At 43.8% G+C, this 21,537-nt stretch overlaps 1 protein-coding gene across 4 annotated transcripts in view; it reads left to right on the top strand.

The window, feature by feature from the left end:
• The first annotated feature begins 700 nt into the window (after positions 1-700).
• The window catches only part of MPPED2 (metallophosphoesterase domain containing 2), a 170,930-nt gene continuing 150,093 nt past the window's right edge, over positions 701-21,537 (top strand). Inside the window, exons 1-3 of one of the 4 annotated variants that reach the window (XM_032641917.1) lie at positions 701-1,019; positions 6,433-6,682; positions 19,291-19,313. Coding sequence is in view for 2 of the 4 variants with exons in the window: in XM_032641915.1 (XP_032497806.1) it covers positions 6,555-6,682 (128 nt within the window). In the remaining 2 variants the exon portion in view is untranslated. Of the gene's footprint in view, positions 1,020-2,503; positions 2,581-6,432; positions 6,683-19,290; positions 19,314-21,537 lie in introns of those variants that run through there. The other 3 variants (XM_032641915.1, XM_032641916.1, XM_032641918.1) reach the window with 3 other exon arrangements.

Below are 21,537 nucleotides of genomic sequence, written 5' to 3'. Positions count from 1 at the left end.
TCCATATACTGAACTTGCCTTAATTCATGGAGGTGAAAGAAATTATCAGCTGGATTGGCCTAGGAACAACATCGCAGAAAGAAAGGTGTGTGTGTGTGTGTGTGTGTGTGTGTGTGTGTGTGTGTGTGTGTCTGGCGAGTTGAAAGGCTTGAGAAAAGGGAGCATATCTCTCCCCCAGGAAAGTCTAAGCTCAGCAGACGGGGAGGGGGACCCAGGATCGCCTTCCCTGGTTTCAGCGCAGGGCCCGAGCCGCTCCCCTTGCCCCCGAGGCAAGCTCTGCGCCCTGGAGCTGTGCCAGGACTGCAGACAGCGCCTGGCAGGTCGGTGGGTGGGGGGCCTGGGGCCTGGGTGTTCCCTTTGCAGAAGACGCCCATTTGGAGGGAAAACTCCCTTTATTTTCCTGGGGCTCCGAACTCCCCCCCCGCCCGGTCCCCTATCATTTTTACGCTGATCGCACTCCTGATGATGAACTTGCAGCTCAGCTTCCTGCCGCCTGCTTGACCCGAGAGCACCAGCAGGCTGCCGGCCTCGCTCTCAGCTCCCTCCTCCTCTTGCAACCCCGGGGCCTCAGGGCGCCAGTGGGGGTTCGAGTGGGCAGGGGCAGCAGGAGGGGCGCGCGGGGGCGCGGGGTCCCGCCGGGGAGCGTGCACAGAGCGGCGCCTCGGCCGCCCTGCTTCCTGGAGCTGTGCTCCTTTGACCCCAGTGGCAGTCCCTGTCACTGCACCGCTCTCGCTCCCTCCGGCTCGCCGCGCCCTCGCTCCCTCTCTTCGCCCCCTCGCTCGCTCTCTCCCCAGATCGAGGCTGCTCCCATCCTTTCTCCCCCGCGCCTCCCTCTCGTGCCGCGCCCCCCGGCCCCCAGCCCCAGCCCGCGGCGGGACCTCTGGGGTCGAAGGTTCTGGCCCGCCCGCGCCCCTCGCCGCCCCCGCGCGCCTCCCGTCGGCTCCTGCTGCTTCGCGATGGATCGCCTGCTCGCCGGGCGCTGAAGGCATCCCCGGGACCCGGAGCGCAGCCCGGGAAAGGTAATCCGCCCCGGGAAGGGAGGCGGAGGGCGGGGGAGGGGGAGGAGGCGGCCGGGCGCCCGGTGCCGCGCGCGAGAGGAAGGGAAAAAAATGCACACACAAAGCGGAGCCCGGGTGCGAGGTGCCTTGTCAGCGGCGCGTGCGAGGGGCTCGGAGGCTGCGGACCGCGGCTGCCCCGGTGCCCCTGACATTCTCACAAGCCGGCGCTTCCCGGGCAATTCGGAACCCGAGGAGGGCTTATTTTCAACCCCCGAGCGAAAGCGAATTCTTTTCTAGGAGCTGTCTCCCTCCCACTCCCCATCTTGACCTTCTGCCCTTCTCCCCTCCCCCCCCACCCCCCAGTCCTCGGCCCTCGACTTCCCGGGGTCCTCACCTCGCGGCTCCCTCCTCCGCCGGGATTTCTTAGGAGGGAAGGAGGGGGTGTCGCCGAGGGGCGGCGGCGAAAGCCCGGCAGCAGGGATGGGGTGGGGACGAGGGCTCGGCGAGCTGTTTACTAGAAAGTCCCGGGGTTATGTGTTCGAGCCGCCCGGGCCTAGGCCCGGGTGCATTGTGTTGGCCCGAGCCCCGGGCGCCCGCGGCGGCCCGAGCGAGGTGCGGTGGCCAGGAAGGCGCCGCGCAGCTTTGTGCTCGGGCTGCGCTCCGCGGCCGCCCCCGGGCCGCCCGCGTGCGCGCCGCTCTCGCGCGGGTCTGTTTCTCACTCTCTCCCGGCGCCCCTACCTCGCTCTCCCCCGCCGCCTCCGGTCTCCACGATCGCAGCCTGATGATCGAGCAGGCGACCCGGGCTGGGCTGCGGGGGACGAGCAGCGAGAAAAAGTAACCGTTGCCGCCCGATTTCTTCCCTTGAGAGGCAGGAGTTTCTATGCTATTTACATGTAACAGGGTTATCTTTGTAAAGCCTTTGAATTCCAAGGTTTGCGGCCTAGGAGGTAGAGGGGGCATTTTCCTGGAGGTTGGGGAGGGGATTAGAATCTACCAGCAAGGAAGGAAATTAAGGATGCTTCAGTGGGGTAGATTTATTACCACATTCCCCCCCAACACACCCCAAATTAAGTGCAAATGCGGGTCATAAAAAATGTGTAATTGACTTGAGATGCTGCAAACAAACACAAACAGGTCACGGTGGAAAAAACAAACAAAACTTTAAGTGCAAGAAAAGATTTCCAAAGGTGGGGGGGAAATCCGTGGCCTCCACACCCCCTTCCAACGCTCGCTGGCTCCCTCCCTTTCTTTCTCTGCCGCTCCAGGGAAGCAGCCCCGCAGCTCCCGGGCAGAGAGCAGGGAGGCGGTGGCGGCTCCGGGCGCGGGCTCCGCTCTGAGGGTTCGGGGATGCCAACGCGCCCTGGAGGCTGACGTCGGGGGCGTGGGGCTGTGATGCTCGAGCGAGGATGGTGCGGTGTCAGAGCCATTGGCCGCCGGTGGTCATCAATCAATTCGGGGCTGGGGGAAAGGTAGAGAAAGAAAGGCGCCCAACGGAGCCTGGGGCCGCGAGCGCCAGCGCCAACAGTGCCAGAAGCGGCGGCCTCAGCGGAGGCGACGGCGGTGGCAACGGGGGACTGAGCGAGTAAGGCGAGCTGGTGCTCCAGGAAGGAAGGGGGAGCTGTAGTCCAGACAAGCCGGCCGTGAGCCGGGAGGGCAGGGCGCGCGCGAGTGTGTGTGTGTGTGTGTGTGTGTGTGTGTGTGTAGTTGCTGACCACCCCCAACTGCCCACCCTAGATTTAAAACAAACACACCAATCCAAAGTAGAGAATTCCGCGCCCCCCGCCCCACCATATATAGACTCTACGCGTTGCCAGAGGCGCGGGAGAAAAGTCCTGTCCTTTCTTTCCGAAAGAATGTGCCAGCCGGGTGTCCGCAGTGCTGGAGACAAGTTCAGGTGTAAGTGCGTCGGGAGGGAGGGCGCTCTGTGGACAGAGGCACGTGGAACTTTGTGCATCCGTCTAAACACCTTGCTGGAGAAGCCGCCCGGAAGGCTTCTGGGCATCGCTCCGGAATACAGGGATGAGTAACTGGAGATGGGCATGAAAGAGTAAGGGCGTGAGTTGAGAAAGCACTCGATCTGTGCTGCAGAGGGAGGAGAAAGCGAAATTTGGCGGAGTCGGAGCAGGCGAGTCCCAAAGTCTGGCCAGGCTGTCGGGCGGTCTTCTTAGGGGTAGTGAATAAAGTGAGCATCCTTGTTTAAACGAGGAAATCACGGGCTCCTTTCTCATAGGCTGTGCCGTGCGGTGCTCGGGCAGAGAGGTCATGAGTTGTTGCTTTGAAAACTCTTGGTAAATTGGACTTCTGGTGTCTAGGAGGTGGAGACAGTTATTTAATTCCTCAGCTTTTAATCCCTTCATTGCCAGCAGACTTTAAAAGCGTTTCCCACTAGATTCCTGAAAAAGAACATTCCAAGTTGCACAGCTTAAGGCACAGGATAAGTGATTGCTGTCTAGGAAATGCAAAATGTGCTCACATGATTTTTTTTTAAAGAGAAAATCAAAGTAGCACCAGCATGAATGTTTGGCAGTGTCACATTTTTCTTTAGGATTCCTGGCATTTACTACTGGGTTCCTTTGTTTTATAGAGCAAATGTATTGAAGTATAAAAATGGAAATTTTAAAAAAGAATACTGGTCTCTGTAAATATTATACAGAAAGTAATGTAAGTGTGATGCTCCAAAATCTGATTATTTGGAAGGTTTTACTGACTAAATATGTGAAGCAAGGTGATGCAGGTTCTTGGTAGTTTTAGGTGGTGTATCATTCTGTCTTGTTTCAAGCTTTTTCTAGATTTCTCAGGTTAGAGGAGGGAGTTTACCAAAAAAAAAAAAAAAAGGCCTTTCCCGTGTATTGGTGTTTCCTGTTCTTGGGATATGATCATCTTGTGATGTGAGTGGGGGTGAACATAGCATTTTTAAAAAATAAGCTTTTTCTTGATTTGTCTGTAAAGGTTCCTGTGAAAGTTTTGAAGCTCTCTGCCTCAGTCTGACATTTTCTTCAAAGGACTCCAGATTAAAGAAGATAGACACTGCAGGTGCACTGTTTCGATAAAACATTTGAAAGAGAACATGGTAAAGATGAATTCAAATGAGGTGCCAGCCACCCATTTAGCCTTTCCGAGTAACAGGGGCCTGTGCTTGCTGAAGAGGCACAGATCTCACTTGATAGAAAAGGCAAAACCCCATATTGACTTTAGGGTACAGTGGACCATATAGGAGTGCAAACTGATCACCTTCTAAGCTCCATCTTTTCTGGGCTTCAAACGGGAGGGTCTGATGCTAACTACTGTAAGTCATTGCCTAGATATTTACATAACAGGAATGTATCTTTCATTTGTAGGCCATTTTGCTTAGTTTAATTAGCGAGTTTACTCCAGAAACATTTAAACTGTTTCTGGCACCCAGTGCAGAGATTGTTACTGAGAGGTCACAGTGGTCTAGACATGAATTTTGCTTCTCTTGTTTCTTGATGTTCTGTATTTCACACAATAGACATTGATGGCAGGAACATAAGAATTGCCATGTAATTTTTACACCACTCTCTAATTTATGCAAACACTAAGTTCTTGCAGTCTGAAAATGTGTATTTTTTCCCCTCTGTGCTTTGATGGCTAACATTCTTTTTAATGACAGTCATTTCTATAACAGGAAGATGTTTTCATTTGTTTTTACTTTTCAGCGTGGTGCAATTATGCAGTTTTGCGCTTCAGTCGTGTCTCTCTGTACTTTGTGTCTCAAAAGAGAATTACAGTACTTAGAACAGGACTGCAATTTGAAGCAGGTGTTGTGTTTTACTGTTATGCAAAATAACAGTAAAATATAATTGTGACGGAAATTAAGGAAACAGCTGCAAACTTGGTATTAAAACTGCTACATTATGATTTGTAAGCAGTTCTTATAGATATCTTACATCAGAGGAGTGGGGAAAGATTTTAATTTGTTAATCCTACTGGCCTGGTTGTCTGTCAGCTAGTGCTTAGAGGACTCATACCTCCCATGAAGTCAGGAAGAAGAAAGAGAACCCTAAGTGACACTTTGTTTGAAATGCCAGAGCATGAGGGATTCATTTCTTGGCGGTGCTGTTGTGCGTTAGGAATGCAGGCAAGGTGGGTGTTATTTAGCTTGCTTTGCTCTTATGAAGAAGGCAACGATTTGAGTAGAATGCTGCGGCATTTCTTAGCCCAGCTAGCATATGGAGGACTACACAAGCCCCGGGTTGTAAAATAATAAAATAAATGGCCTATGGCAGGCCATCTGCCTTTTGCTTGGTATTTAAGGTGTTTCATGCCAAATTTAAATCTAATCCTATTATTCTAAATATTTTTATTTGAGATAGCAGCTAAGATTCCCAGAACTTAACGGCGCACATGGCGAAAGTATTGTAATGTGGAGCACTTAAAGTAAGAAGGCGGGTTACCTAAGGGTTATCCAGGGAGCGTGCTGCCTGCTTCTTTAACATTTCACTGATCAATTGCAGCAGGGGTGTGCTCTGCTCAGTCTTTGCACACTTCGTATAAAAATAAGCATCCTCATTTCCGAACCCAGTGCAGCAAATATATTGACATTTATACAAAGAATCAAAAAGAACAGAAACATATTTTAAAGTATGAAACCAGCTGCTGAGAAATATGCAGCCCCAAGCAGGAGTGAAGCGGTAGATTCAATGGCCGCCCTCCTTTACCTCTCCTTCTGGGCTCCAAGAGGGGCGGTAATGAGTGCATCCAAAATGGTGGTCCAAGCCTGGATGTATTTGACTTTCCTCTGAGTAACTGGAGGGTTTAAAGAAATTATATTACATTTAGCAAGAAGGATTTGCCTTCCATAAAGTTCTTGGCCAGAGTGGAATCCATATATATACCAAGATTTGAGTACCTATGTGTGTTGGGAGCCACTGTGAAAGAAAAAATTATATGTGATGTGTGTCTGTATTATGCGTGTATTACAGTTACAAACAGGTATCTGTTATGAGCACAGCATTTTAAATTTACATTTGGCATTGTGTTTTATGGCTGTGCTAAGCACCGGGATTTCAAATTATTCTGTGACACCAACTTTGTACAGACCAAACATTCCAATTAGCAGGGAAGGTTTGGAAGATTCGCCACTTCGAGCACAAACCATTTATAGTTAGACACCATGGCAACTGTGGATGTGCCCCTTCCGTAATTCACGTTAAGTGCCATAATTATAATTAAAGAGGAAATCTTAGTTTGAACACCACTGAAATGATTTGCTAGCAGCCAGCCTTATCATTTGGAGTGTCATGTCCATTCTGAAGTACATGCTGGGTGGAGAATTGGGAAGGGTTTTATCCATGAGGCAACCACACAGATTAAGATTTTTCCTGAACCAATTTCACGTCTGGGTGTCCCATCTGACATCGCTTAGAACATCCTCTTTTTCTTTGTTCTCATTTTTTTCATTTGTTTTTTTCAGAAACACACAGCAGTATTGATGAGTAGACCCTTGGGTTCAGAGATTGGGCTGAAACGCACCATGCCTGCTTCCATCCTTTGCTCCGGAAAGTTGTGAATTGCTCATGCCTATAGGGAGGAAGGATGGCACATGGGATTCCTTCTCAAGGCAAGGTTACCATAACGGTGGATGAGTACAGCTCCAACCCCACCCAGGCATTCACGCACTACAACATCAACCAGAGCAGATTCCAGCCGCCACATGTACATATGTAAGTATCACTCATGAACTTAAAAAAATTAGCCATCAGGAAACTAGAAATAAAATATGAAATTCACTAATGACTTCTGCCCAGGAGAATAAAAGGTGTATGATTCCCCAAACAGATGGGTATCTATGGTTCCAAGTACAACTCAGAGGAATCCTCCACGTCGGTGTAACGCTGAACTTTTCCAGAGTATGTACTTTCAACTACAATTTGGCATGAGATCTTCAGAGCCTCTGAGGGTTGCCCTCATTTTGTGTATAACAACAGAGAGGTTAAGGTATTTGCCTAATGTCACACAGTGAATTTTGGCAGAGTCTCCTGACCCCTAATTCAGTTTGCTTTATGTTATACTTCTTGCCTCCATGATGAAATACCTTTAAAATTTCTGTAGTTTCCCCCCCAACACACACCTCACCCCCCCGCACCCCTTTACATTCAGCTGGGAAACAGGCCTAATTGGGACTAATTGTCCAGCCACTGCTAAATCCATCGTCTTGCCTGTTGCTCGTAGAACGTGTGCTGCATGCTGCAGGACTCAAACAATATGGGGAACAAAGGATTAAGGGACAGTGGAACAGTTGGTTCCAGGAATTGTGCTTTCCCCTCACTCCCTAATACTATTTAAGTCATGTCTCAGTTTAAACTGTTTCAGGAGCAAAGTGTGGGAGAAATCCAGAGGCAAAGATTTTGCAGCACCTGGATGCACACCAGCTTTTTTTCCGTTCCTCTGCTGCAGGATGTGCTGGGCTTTCAGCAGAAGGGGCAAAAGGTCACCATCTCCCTTGTTTATTCAAGGCCTGGTGCTCATTCTCTATTAGACTCTTCCAATGTCTAACATGAGTCTTTCACAGTAGGACTAAACCCCTTTGCAAACCATTATATAGTCAAGAGAGAAAAGAGGTTAGGGCTCTGTTGAATGTTTTTGCCATTGCTGGCAAAATTGAACTCGGGGCACGTCCAAGTCACAAGCTCTTTTTTAAGTAATTGTTTTATTTGAGCATTTAAAAAAAAACAGTAGGTCTCCCCCCAACCCAACATGCACACACATGCGCACACACACACTCTCAAGCCCCCCCTCCCCAATTTAGAAACACTAACCAAACAAAAAGATCCTTCTCCTGACTGCCTGGGTAATATAGTAAATACTGGGATGTTACTTCACAAGTATGCAAATAGAGCTACTCAATTATCTATGATGGGAATTCTGCAAAAAAAAAAAAAAAAAAGGAGAAGAAAAAGAAAGATCCTTGCAAATGGTTAATGCTAAACTATTTCTAAGATTCTTCTACTTTCTTTAAATCAGAATATATTCATGATAATGAAGGATTCCTAACATGGTTTTAAGGAGAGGATTTAAGGGGAATAAGATTTTTCTTTGTTAAAATGGCTTTTCTGAACAATAACTGTTCATTTCAAATATTCCTTTTACTCTTCTGCTTCTGATAATTTCTTTTTCTTCAAATATGTTATAGAATGTGTGCAAGCTGGGCTTAGGATTCCTTTAGCTCTGCTTTGCTGGTGTGACGTTTTGTATTAGAGAATCACAAAGCACTTTGTGGATTCTGTTTCCTCCCAGGCAAAAGAAAGTTTATTTTGCCCCAGATTCCCTGGAAAATGACTGATAGGGAATCTTAGCTTATTCTTCGCTTGTTTGTAGCCCTAAGATTCCACTGGTGAACTGTGAATGCTCAGAGATATTTTAAAAATCATGTAACTTTAGGACTGATGTGCTTAGATCTAGCCATGAAAAGTTCGAAGGATCAAATTATACCTTTTATGAAAACAAGGTTTGAAAAATGGAGTTTGCAGGGGCAGCCTAGACAGCTGTGGAGCCCTTTTACCAGACTTCCTTCCTAGAAGTAGAGGATTCTTCCACGGTCAACTCCATCTGGCCTTTTCACCTTCATCACCCACTAAGGGCTTCCCACCTGAACCCTTTGTTCCAGCCACGCATGTTGACTCTACCACCTGAGCACCCCGTGAGCCCTTTCCATCTCAATGCTTTTACTGTTTCTCATAGCTGAGACACTCTTACACTCTGCTGAGAGCCAGTTCAAGCCCCTCTATGTCTAGGAAACCTCTTCTATCTCACCCAATCCAAAATGACTGTGCCTACCTACCCCCTACCAACACGATGTCCCTCGTCATTTGGTATTTACTTCAAACCAGACCTCTCTCCCACCCGCCCTCTCTCTCAACTATATCATTCATTTCTTAAAGGCAGGGATTGAGTAGGTAACAGGTGCTTAGAAATACTAATTGATTGCTTGCTTGATTGATCCATTGATTTGATCGTGAATTGAGATGAGAAATTGTGATTGAGATTTGGAAATTTTCATTGGGATCCTTCTGTCCTGTCTTAATATTTTGAGTGCTTGTATGAACGTGTGTGCATGTTATCAAGATGCTGGCCGACCTTTTCCTTGGCCTTTCTTTTCCGTGCTTGGTGCCCTGGCACAGTGACTGGCCCATGCTGGGCATTCAACTATCTTAGTTAAATGGGATCATGTTATATTTTAAAAGATTGCCTTGAGTCTAAATAGAAACTTAAATTGGCTGGAAAATACCTATAAAATGTTTAGTCTAAAATGTCTTAAGTTTTTCTAAAATTTTTAACATGCTATGGTAGAGCTTTACTCCTCTCCACAAAGATATTGTCTTTTCCACTTGAATAGTTGCTCATTTATTTTGCATGGGTTTCTTAAAATATTTGCTTTCCTTTGGCACTTAACAACTGAGGTCTATGAAGACCCATGACAGATCACCTGGATTGGAGATACAATGCTGGGTCCTTAAATGATCTGTTATTTTCTTTCATGAAACCTAGTTGAGGTTTTCTTACCTTAGTTAAGGAATAGCTCACTTCCCATTTAATTCAGTTTGTCTCACCTCAGCTTTGTGACCCATCTTGGGCAATTTACCTCTTTTCTCCCGACCTCAGTAAATGTAAACATTTGTACCAAATGATAGATATGGATCTTTTTAGCTCTGACATACTAAGATTAAGATTGCAATTAAGACATTTATTTGCAAGGTGTAGCTGTGGAGGGAACACAGATGCATAAGACCCGGTTCCCATCTTTAGAAGCTCATCACTGATTCAGAGTTGTTGTTTCCACTGGCTTTAAAGGTTTACTCCATGGTCTTGGTTTGGCTTCACCTGTGAGTTCTGACCAGGTTGCTACCAAGCTTTCTAAGAGTCACTAGCCTATACATCTCTGCCTGCGACGTAGGGAGGATTTTTTTTAAGAGAAAGCAATCCGATATGACCTTGGAAAAGAAAATTAAAGTGCAGTTGGAGTTGACAGGGCAGACTTGAACCCAGAATTCATGAGCCCCTCTTATCCAGACTCTTGAACATACTGATAGATGTGATAGTTGAAAACCAACAATTAACAGGGCTTCATTTTTCTACAACCCTGTCATCTTCTCCAGCAGAATGTTATTTAGTATTTTTAATGATGAAAATTATTTCGTATTTTTAATGACAGTGGGAGGAGGTGCTCAAGGAGCCAGTGTAGGTCTGAAAACACCATCAAGATTTGGTATGTTTTAGATTATCTGAGGCCTAATAAAATGCTGTAAGACATCTCTAGTAGGGTACCCAACCATCTCTAGTTTTGCATCGAAAGTCCCACATTCCGGGAGACCCCTCAGTTCCCTGCAAACCAGGATGGTTGGCTACCCTACTGAGGTTAATTCCTCAACTTTTTCTTTAAGGTTTGGTTGCTAGGAAGCTCAAATCAAATTTTATTTTCAGTTTTAGCTACATCCTTGTCTACGGCTTTAGTTCTCAACACCCCTGGAACCTTACTTAGCTCTTGTTCTTTTATACTTATTTTGAGGAGGCAGTGTAGTGTCGTGGTCGGAGTCTCCAGTGGAATCAGATTGTTGGATTTAAAACCTGGTTGCACCACTTACTAGCTGTGTAACCAACCATGGACAAAGGTATTAACTTCTCTGGGTTTTTTTTCCCCATCTCTAAAGTGTGGATGATAAAAGTAGTGCCTATCTCCAAAGGTTGCTGTGAAGGTTAAAAACTTGTAAAGTTTTTAGAGGAGTGCTTAGTACATACTCTGTACTCAGTAAATGTTAGCTCTTCGCATTAATGATTGTTTTATTGATTCTGCACCTTTTTATTCTAAGCTGTCTCGGTCCGTTTTGAAAATCACTGGAGTATAAAAAAATGAATAAATAAGAAAATCACTAGTAAGTTTGTCCCGTCTTCCTCCAGGACTCATTACTAGCAAACTTGGCTGGGTGGGAGTTTTGGCTGTCAGGGTTGGAAGGTGCCCTGACTTCTTTTTTTAAAATTTTTTGTTTCTAAATTTTTTATTGAAGTATAGTTAACTTACAAAATTGTATTAGTTTCAGGTGTACAAAATAGTAATTCTGTATTTTTTATAGGTTATACTCCATATAAAGTGATTATAAAATATTGGCTGTATTCCCAGTGTTGTACATTACATTCTTGTAGCTTATCTATTTTATATCTATTAGTTCGTACCTCTTAATCACCCTCACTTATTTTGCCCCCGCTCCACCTCTTACCAATCTAGCAACCACCAGTCTGTTCTCTGTGTCTGTGAGTCTGTTTCCGTTTTGTTACATTTGTTCATTTGTTTTATTTTTTAGATGCCACATGTAAGTGAAAACATATAGTATTTGTCTTTCTCTGTCTGTGCCTTGACTTCTTATTGCCTGTCAAGGAGTGTCTCACCTGCCTTCAGTTACTCCATGGGATTGACAGTCCCAAGGGGGCAAGGAATCCCAAGAGCTGAGTGTCGCCTGGTTGTTCTCTGCAGAATCACAGTGGCCTTCATTCACTTGTGCTCGTCTCAGGCCCTTGTACCCCCATCAGTCAGTGTCTTAGGCTCTCTACCTATGGCTGTGGTTACAACAGAAGCATCAAGAGTTAACCATAATTAACTAGGACTGAGTACAAAGGGCACAGCTTGAGCTGGGGAATGAGGACAGTATTCACATAGCAGCTGAGAATGTGGTCTGAAATCAGAGATCTGTATCCACATGCTGATCCCACCAGTTACTGGCTTGGCTAGGTGATGATGGACAGAATTATTGAACTTCAGTCTTCTCATCTATAAAATGGGTTTGACGAGTCTCTAAGACGGTTGTAAACAATATATGAGATTATGTTTATGACATAGTGCCCAGAAGATAGCACTTGATAAATAGATGCTGTGATAATATTTATGGTCTTGTGCATTAGCTGGTGAGCATGAAATAAGTGTTAACATCTTTTTGTTTGAACTGCTTGCATAAAACTTGACACGACCAACTTGTTCTTGTTGCTTTGTTGTGTTTTACAGCATCTGCCAGTGTTTGCTTGGGTATTGCTAATCCGAAATGATCTGAAGCTTTTAGGGTATCTGGGTGATCTTTCCATGCCAAATTGTTACAGGATTTTGTTTGTCTGATCTGAAGTTTCATTCTTGCATGGTAGGAAGTAAATGTTTATTTCAGGTCTGAATTAGGTATCCTTAGATGCAGGAAGAAAGTTACAGAAGAGTGTTATAGAATGATGCCATTTGGTTAAAAAAAAAAATCTCAAAATGTGTAGAAAGATAAATACCAACATTACTGGTGATCATGTAGGGAATAAATTTGCAAACAAATCTGGGGGAGGGAGTGATGGGTAAAGATCTTACGCTTTTTATTTTATATACTTTTGTATAATTTAACTTATTTTTATAAGAACTATGTAATACTTTTATGATAATAAAAACTCTTTTTAAAGAATGATAAAAATGTGATTTGTCTACAATCCCTTCTGCTTTGTTAGCAAGGTTTGCATTAAAGGCTCACTCTAATGTAAATCTACTTTCTTTGAGCACTGCTTCCTTGGGAGGTACCTTCTTCTGTTTTATGTTATAATCAAGGTATAGACCAAAGGCTGTTCATTGGTTCAGTATAATTCAGCTTGGTCATGTGTGGAAAGATGTGAGGCCAAGGATGCTGGCTACTTCTTAGTCCTATAACTGGAGGGAAATTTCTTTAAGAAGTACCTTCAAATTCATTTTTGAAAGCCAGCAGAGTATATAGTATCAGTAAACAGATAGCTTGCTATAGTGGATGACTTGACAGTGTTTCAGGGAACCTGGATTCTGGTCCTGTCTTGGTCACTAATTAGGTTTGTGATTACGAGCAAGTTGAGCCTCTTTGAATTTCAAGTTCCTCACCAGCCATTGGACTCGATGCCCTTTAGCTTCATTCCTTCCTACTCTGGCAGTCTAGGGTTTCTCCTTTTCTTCTCTTTTCTTTAGTCTGTTTGAAATTAAGAACACAAATCCCTCATCATTAGTGATATTCTGTAGGGACAGATTATAATAGTGAGATATCATGGGGATGCTTTGGAGGGGGAAGACCAATGACCTCTTCCTCACACAGAGGAAGAGTATCAATGAATGAGTGAATGTCTGGGGCTCTGTAACATTAAGGTAGAAATTCATCCTTTGTCGCAGAGCTGGGCTGCATTCACTGTGCAAAAAAAAAAAAAAATCCTAAACGTTTTTCTCTTGGTAAGCTGCTTTCTCCTTCTCATTACAAATTTATCACTGGCCTGAACATTAGCATGGCCATAATTTCTGTTAATGTTTTCAATCTGAAATTCATCTTGGAGATGGCTGAATGGCCCTTTTGGCTTGTGCTCATATATAAACACGGGGTATTTTTCTTTTTAAAAATAAGCTCTTTTTCCTATATGCTCCCTGAGGGCACTGGTCTTGTGGTCCGTGGCAGTTAGACTTCATTTTAGAACTGACTTATTTCCTATTCCGTCGATTTCTTTGTTTGAATTCTGGCTTTAAAAAGGCAACCTAAAATTAGATATATTTTTTTGTCTATATGGATTTGTTCTTAGAAACTTAGCTGTATATTGCATAACTGGGTAGTTTTGTTTGTTTGTTTGTTTTTGGTTACTTGACTCTCTGGGAGGGTAAAGAATTTTGACAAATAAAGTAGATTCTTTCTACTGTGGTATGCCTGGATTTCAAATCCTGAGGCAGTTATCTACATTTGCAGAGAGAAAGATTCATACGGAAAGTGTGGCCAGTTCCTATCCTGAAACTAGGAACTCGCTGCTCACTTCTCCTTATGGATTAAATTTATCTGCTGCTCTAAGTACAGTTTTTTAAAAAATTTCTTTTAGGGAGACATTTTGATAAAAATAGACAAAATGAGAAGACTAGCTAAACAGGAAGTATTATAATAAGGAGTCTGTATTTGAAACATGCTTAATTTTAATTCTGAGATTTAGAGCCAATGAAGATGTAGATTTTAAGACATAAAAACAAAGCTAATGCCACTAAATCTGCCACATTTTGTGTAACAAACTCTAGGTAGTTCTGAACTATTTCCAAAAAGGAGAAAAAACTCACCGAGTCTGGGAAGATCTATCCACCATCAGCTTGTTTTTCTTCTTTTTCAGTATTTCCTTAGCTCTCTCCTTCCCATGTCTCTTCCCCTTTTAGACTTTCCTAGCATCCAGGAAATTGGATGTTTCAGTAGCTATCCTGGAATGATTAGGCTATTATTTCAATATTAGTACAGACACAACTACCACACTTTTCCAGACCGCCGTGTTAGTCTGCCTCTTTTTTTTTAATGTAAAGAGTACACTTAGAGGCTTTGTCTGTGTAGAAACACTAACTCTGCAAAGAGGAAACTCTGTTGAATTTATTGGCCTTTGCAGTATTTGGGTCTGCATATTTTTCTTCTGTTTTGCTTTGAAGATTTTTTTTCTTCAGTTTCTGTCCCTTTAGAAGGGTAAAATATATGCAAATAAGAAAATGCGTTGTTGCAGGCTTTTCATTTTTTTTCCTTTACCACAAATCAAGAATATAAGCCCCTCTAATTGGTTTAAATTTTTGTATGGCTTTATATTACATAGCAAAGCTTTTGACACTAGTTGAGAAAAAAAAAACAAAACAGGAAAAGAAACACTAGTACCATTTAATAAAGCAAACAAGTAAATTTTCAGTACTTGATATTATTGCGCCTTAAAATTCCAGATGAGAATTAAATCCTTCTTGAAGTTCATTTGTTGGTAGTGGCTTCGTTAAAAGATTACAGGGCACTACACCATAACATGAACTCTACTCAAATCCATTTATTTCTTTGGTAGACAGTCTCTGAAACCTTCCAGCTCAAAGGTTTGACAATTCTGGGATTGGAAAAATATGTTTTTCAGTCTTTCGGTGGGCTATTTCAGCATTGCTGCTGATTGGCTAAGAAAAGTGGCTTACTTGTAGTATTTAGTTTTAGGTATTTGGGCCACAGACCAAGTTTCAAACCGTTTACGTATTGTACACTTCGTTTAAAATGTGTTTTGCGCAAAGACTTAAAACTGAAATCAAGAAAAAAAAAGTGAAATCTCCCACCAGCTAAGCAACCTCAGCATGTTTCTCTAATTTCCTGAGTTAGCCTTTTGCTATGACATAGACATTCTACCAGCTCTATTTTGGTCCTGAGTTTTGGAAAATTTTTCCCCCTTTTGTTTCATTTTGCTTTGCCTTAAGACTTCAGAGATAACCACAGAAGCCTGTCAGACTGCATTAGGCATTTTTTAAAAAAAATCACAAGTATCATACCCATTGCTCTTGGTTTTGCCTTATATTTAATATATTCCATTTTTTAAAAAAGTACCAACTTTTACATGTTGGTCCTGCTTGGGTGGGCAGCAGATATAATGTGGAGGTACATGTTTTATGGAGAAGAGGGAAGATAGTGGTATATGTGAAGGAGACAGAAAAGACGAGAGGGAGGGCCTAGCAGATATATCCTGTTAGTTCATAACTCTTTCTTGCAATTATGATGTCCGTGGCCTTGGGCTTGACTTTAACACCAGGAACGTGTCAGCATCCCTAAACATCTGTCAGCAGGAAGATAAGACAGATTTCACCTTGGCTTTGTGGGGTATGCATGCCAACTCTACATACCAATGGATCCAGCATTTGAAAGGATCAGAATAGCAATTTTTGATACATTCACCTGTTTTGATCCCTGAGAAGGAACAATTTGGTAGGCCTTTTTAGGTAACTCAGAAGTTGAGGTTTGCGTTTCAATATATTAAAAAAAAGTCCATTTGAGAAATAGAGAACTATGAATTGGCTTTTGAGAAATGTAAAAGTATCTGAAACTTCAATTGCCCAAGGTCTGCCATCTGTTAGTATCTAGGAGACTTACTATGCGTTGTGCTCAGATTCTGACTTTTACAGGTTAACTTGTTTTCACTTTGTTCCTGACCTTCACATTTTGGGCACAGCTGGATGCACTGAAACCTATTTTGACTTCACCAACTTAGAGAAAAGAAGAATGAGGAGGAGGGAGTCTTTGGGAAGAATAGACAGACTAGGAAGGAGGTATTAACTCCTAAAGGATATTAATTCCGAATTCTTCCATAATGCAGTTCAAAGAAGGATCTGTTTTCCCCCATGTGAAATATAAAGGCATAGGTAGGTGTCCTTTTCCTTACAGAAGAGTGAGTCCACTACCACCCCCTTGCCCACTGACACTCTTGAGAATTCAGAAGGGAAATAATAACCCCGCGGGAGGTGGTTGGCCCCATGTCGTGCCCCTTGGTGGCGGATGGCTGGCCTGTTTTGTATCTCTCCATCTCGACCCCTCCACCACGTTAACGGCAGCCGTGCGGCACGCTCCACTGTTTATCTTGGAATTGGATACCATCATCTTGGCAACCAAACTGGGACCTTTCCTGCTCAGATTGTTTGTCATTTGTTGTTAATTATCTGTTACCATAAATTCTGCACTTTGAGAAAAAAGGGAATGTTTTGAAATATTTCCTCCAACATGTAAGTGGAGCTTCATTTTCTGTGGACAGAAGAGGGGAAAAAAAGATCAGCCCTTTTGGGAATGGGTTTCAGGGAAATCAAATGCTCTGGTTTTTCAGACCAGATGGGTTAGATCCTGCTAATGCAGCCAGGATTCGCAGCAGAAGAACCTTTGCAATTCAGGAATTATCTATATTTGTGAGAGGTACCCCCTTTTGAGGGAAAAAAAAATTTACCTTTACATAAGGAGTTGTGCTTTTATCGCAGTCTCTTTGTGCCATAATTGTGTGTTGTGTGTGTATGCTCGAGAGCCTGTTCCCTGCAGTTTCTCACTTTCAAAGGTTATTAAGACAAAGCAGTCCAAAGTGAAAGGTAGCTTCTGCTTACCTGCCTTTGTGAGGCATTTATTTTGTCAAGTATAGAATTAAAATGAGCTTTCTGGCCATTAGTGGATTTTAGTCATGCCCCCGCCCTCTGCAGGGAAGGTTGCGTCACCTTATAAACAAACAGCACTGTTTTGTGAGGTGCTGTACCATGAGCTGAGGGAGCCACCGCTGGACTTACTGTCTTAACAAAGCGGTCAACAGAAGAACAGGAGACAGGAAGAATGCGTGCATGCATTTTGGAGGGAAGAGTTTGGGAGTGAAGTGGTTATTGCTAAGCAGAAATCTAGGCACATTTAAAGACATAAAAACTGAAATCATTTGAAAAGTCCCAAAAGAAAGTATATCCAGAATCCAGGCTGTGTCTCCACCCCGAGACCCCTTACGAGTGTTCGCTTATAGTCTCTGTTGCTAGTATCTCATCTTTACCACGGGGATCATAACAATATATGCCTCCATAGGTAATGGTGAAGGTTATATTGGATGATGCTTAGTATTGAGTAAAGCACTTAGCACAGTATTCCAAAGCTCAATGCATGGAAGCTACTGTTACTAATATTGTTTCCCCACAACATCAATGCTTGAACTTCAGCAGAGTTTTAATGGCGGCACATAGACCATCATCACCATAACTTTTTTGGCCATTAAGTTTGGTGTGTCTGTTTTCTTCTCGTTGAGGAGCTTTTGTTTTTGTTTTCCTCTCACTGTTAACGTTTTTAGGGTTGTGCTGTCTCCCAAGGCATCCCCACACTGGGAGGGAGGGATTGAGTCTCTGTTAACCTCCTGATAGTCAGGGGCACAGACTTAATAAACACCCATCGCAGCTCCTGCCTGCTGCTTGGGACAGTGTAGCTCTCAGAGATGTGCCTTTTCCTGGAGTTGAGGAATTTGCCTGGGTCTGCTGCCTTTGGTTTCTGCAGAGCCAGAAAATGTTCTTCCCAGGCTTAGAAGGAAGGAATCCTGACCTGAATGGTGTCGCCCCTGAAATAAAACATCCTTTCTACGTATTCCACTTCCGTTATCCTTTTATCTCCTCTCTCAGTGTTTTTCAAAGGGAGTACGGTAGGTGTGTGTGCATTATTTTAGAGCACAGATTACAATCAGATTTTAGGATTAAGAAATGAGTGTTAACCTAGTGTCTCAGATTTAGGAACGGTTTGCGTATGAGAACAAGAGACTGGATGGAGGAGAATGGAGGTTGAGAAAACGCACCCTCCCACTGCTCTGGGGGAGGCTGGGGAAAGGATTTAACACTTTGGATTCTTTAGAGGCCATTAAAACTCTGATGGGATTGGATTACCTGACTGCACATCTGAAACATGAAACCCTTGCCCAAACCGTGCAATCGAGTTAAGCTCAAAATTCAAGGCCTTCCCCTAAGACTGGCCTCTGGGTAAGCCTCACCGTGGATGGCAAAATGATTTCCTTTGAGAGGAGCAAGACTGCAGTGAGGCTTTTATGGCCAATTGAGCCTGTATGTTGGTGCCAGCCAGACAGTTGGCAGCACTTAGTGCCAAGTTCGGTGATCTGTCCACCAGTTTTTCCCAAGGTCTTCAATTCCGTCTGGATTTAGGGCTGACATTGAAGAGAAGTCCATTGTAAATCCAACTTCCTAGGCATGCCTCCTGAATTTTTTATTTTTCCAAGTGGAGAGGTACTGAGAGGTGCTGGGAGGGCAACAGGCTGCTCCCCTGCCGTCAACTTTGAGGCTTGGAATGATGTCCTCCTCCCTAAATACACTTCCTTTCCTCTCTCCACATTCGTCACTGCTTCAGGGGAGCCCCTACCCCTTTCTCTGGATTATGTGAACCCTTTGTGTGTATGGACCCAGAGCACCTACAAGTAATGCTTTCCCTTGGTCGCACTTTTTATAAATGTGTTTTCTGAATGCTTGTGAAATGTCTGTCTTCCACTAGGCTTTAAGCTCGCTGAAGGCAGCATCTCTTTTTTTTTTTTTTGCGGTACGTGGGCCTCTTACTGTTGTGGCCTCTCCGTTGCGGAGCACAGGCTCCGGACGCGCAGGCTCAGCGGCCGTGGCTCACGGGCCCAGCCGCTCCGTGGCACGTGGGATCCTCCCGGACCAGGGCACGAACCCACGTCCCCTGCATCGTCAGGCGGACTCTCAACTCTCCGTGCGCCACCACGGAAGCCCGGCAGCAACTCTTTTTATTTTTTGTTGCCCATCTGTATCCACAGCACGTATCATAGTGCTATCACATTCTAGATACTCTCCAAATACTTGTTGAATGAATGAATGACAGTTGAGTTTTCAGGGATTCCATGTTCTCTTACTATGTGCTTTCCCAAGAAGTGTGTGCTCCCTTGGAATCATTCATTCATTTTGAGGGCATGTATTTAGACTTGATGGTATACTTGGCTTTAAAAAGGGTAACTTATGAGTCTCCCGTGTTTTTTTCAGGATGGAGCTGGATGAAGCTCAGAGTGAGTATTTCTGATACTCCTACACTAATGCTATAATCTATCCTGCCTTCGGTTGACTCTTACTTTGACAGTAGTAGACTCCATTTCTAACACAGGAAAAATGTCAAAGTTTCACTTTCATCTTGACCCTAAAGATTTGGGTTTCCTATCTTGTTCTCTACCTTAAAAACTGAGGTATTAGAAAGTATGTTCTCTTAACTCCTTGTAAAGTGCTTACTTATTTATCCTATTTGGCATCAACTATTATTGGCTAGAAGCGTGAAATTAATTAGGATATATTTCAGCCCGAGTACCAGGAGCCTGTCAGCTGTCCCTAATATGTGAGTTTACCTGAAATGAAGACCATGAAAAGGGGTCATCTCTTATCATGGGAATCACACATTTTGCATAAAGCGAACCAATTTTATTCTGTATCCTTATGTTTTTAACAACTTTACTTTTTTTTTGTAGTAAACTCTTCTAGTTCTTATCATACGACTATTTTCACAGAAACCTGTGATTTGGGTTTACTACAGATAACACCACTATAACAACATTGGTGTTATACAGTGATTGAAAGCCTTCTGAAACTTCTGTTTTAAAGGTGAAACAAATGAAATTTAAAGGAAGTATGCAATGGATTTCTAATTACTGGTGACTAAGCTATAAACTTCTTGAAAAGTAAATGACAAAAAAATGCTGCTGAAGAGTGCCAAGCTTAAGGAAGAATTTTACAAGGGGCAGAGCATAAAAGAGGGGAGAGAATAAGAGAGATTTGCATGGCAAGCACTTTGGGGCAGGAAGTTGTTAATTCAAGTGATGGGCTTTAGGTTTTCTCCCTGACTGTCCCCTTACTGTGTCTACTAAGAAAGGTGTTGTATAATTAGGCTTTCTGGAGATCCCCTTTGGCTGAGGACCTAATTGAGTTTCAGGACTAGAGGGCTGAGCTGGATGGAGTTGGGGGAGCTTTTGGCCCTGCTGGTCGAAACCCATGGGTGGACCTGCCTCTTTGATAAGTACCTGTAGTGACTGGCAGTGACATTGTTTGGGGAAAGTATGGTTTAGTAATTGAATAGTCAGTGCTCCTTAGTATATGAAAATCTCTCTTTAACATAGGGAAGACACCAAAAGCCACACGTGCAATTTAAATGAGCTTGTATTCTGCATTATAAATATGCACCGGATGCCAAGTAGAAAACCGGAACACTCTCTCAGGATGCTGTTAGGGCCAAGCGGAATCTCATTAGGGACGGCTTCAAAGATCAGTTCCTCGTGTCCATAAAAACAAGTGTAAATTATCTGGTGCGCGCCTGCTGTTAGCAGTTGCGGTGTTGCATTATGCATGATGCCAGACTGCACAGAGGAGCCGCAAACCGCTTGGAGCTCCAAAATAGATGTGGGGATTCCTCCACCCATACATAGATATTTTTTTGGTGCTGAGTCCTACATTTTGGAAATTTATTGGTGTGTTTCAGTTAATGGAGGGTGCTACATATAACCCGCTCGTACATTTTTGATGAATTGGAGTCAGTTTGGAGAGGCGTGATAAGGCTCTGAATTGTTTATATGAACGACCAGTCTACTCAGATTTATGTATTTTGTTCACATCTGGAGTCAGATTATGGGCATAGCACGGTGCCTGGTACAGTAAATAGTTATTGATGAAGAAGCGGATAAATGGACGTCTTCTTGGGTCTAGCGGTCAGGATAATGTAGAAATGCAAACCACCCAGTCCTTGTCTAGTGGGGATGTTTTGCTTACTTAGGGAGACAATCAAATGTGTCTGCATTATATACACTTGATAAAATAACCGTGTGTGCACTGTTAATAATAAAAGGATCAAGGTGTATTTTTGCATACCTGTGTGCTGTGCTCACTGTGAGGGAAACATGTAAAGACTTTTACATATGGACAGTTGGCAACCCAGAGAGCTTAAATGACCAGAGCAAGGTCACACAGGACGCCTGACTTACGGTACATTGTGTGTGTCTTTATGACCCTTAGTGAGCAGAAGGTACTTAAGCAAATTACAGTTTGGGGCAGACAATAAATCCTAACCGGGGCCCACTGAAAAAAAACGCATAACGTGAAAGTTGTGAGTTAAGTTTTATTTGGGGCAACTGAGGACTATAGCCTGGGAGACAGCTTCTCAGATAGCTCTGAGGAACTGCTCCAAAGAGGTAGCGGGGAAGGTCAATATATTATATATATATGATTTTAGCGAAGCACCAGTTCTGGCAGAGG

The sequence above is a fragment of the Phocoena sinus genome, chromosome 8 (genome assembly GCF_008692025.1).
Source record: "Phocoena sinus isolate mPhoSin1 chromosome 8, mPhoSin1.pri, whole genome shotgun sequence".
Classification (NCBI taxonomy): Eukaryota; Metazoa; Chordata; class Mammalia; order Artiodactyla; family Phocoenidae; genus Phocoena; species Phocoena sinus.
The sequence above is the reverse complement of the archived record's forward strand: the minus strand, read 5'-3'. Positions and strand labels throughout refer to the sequence as shown.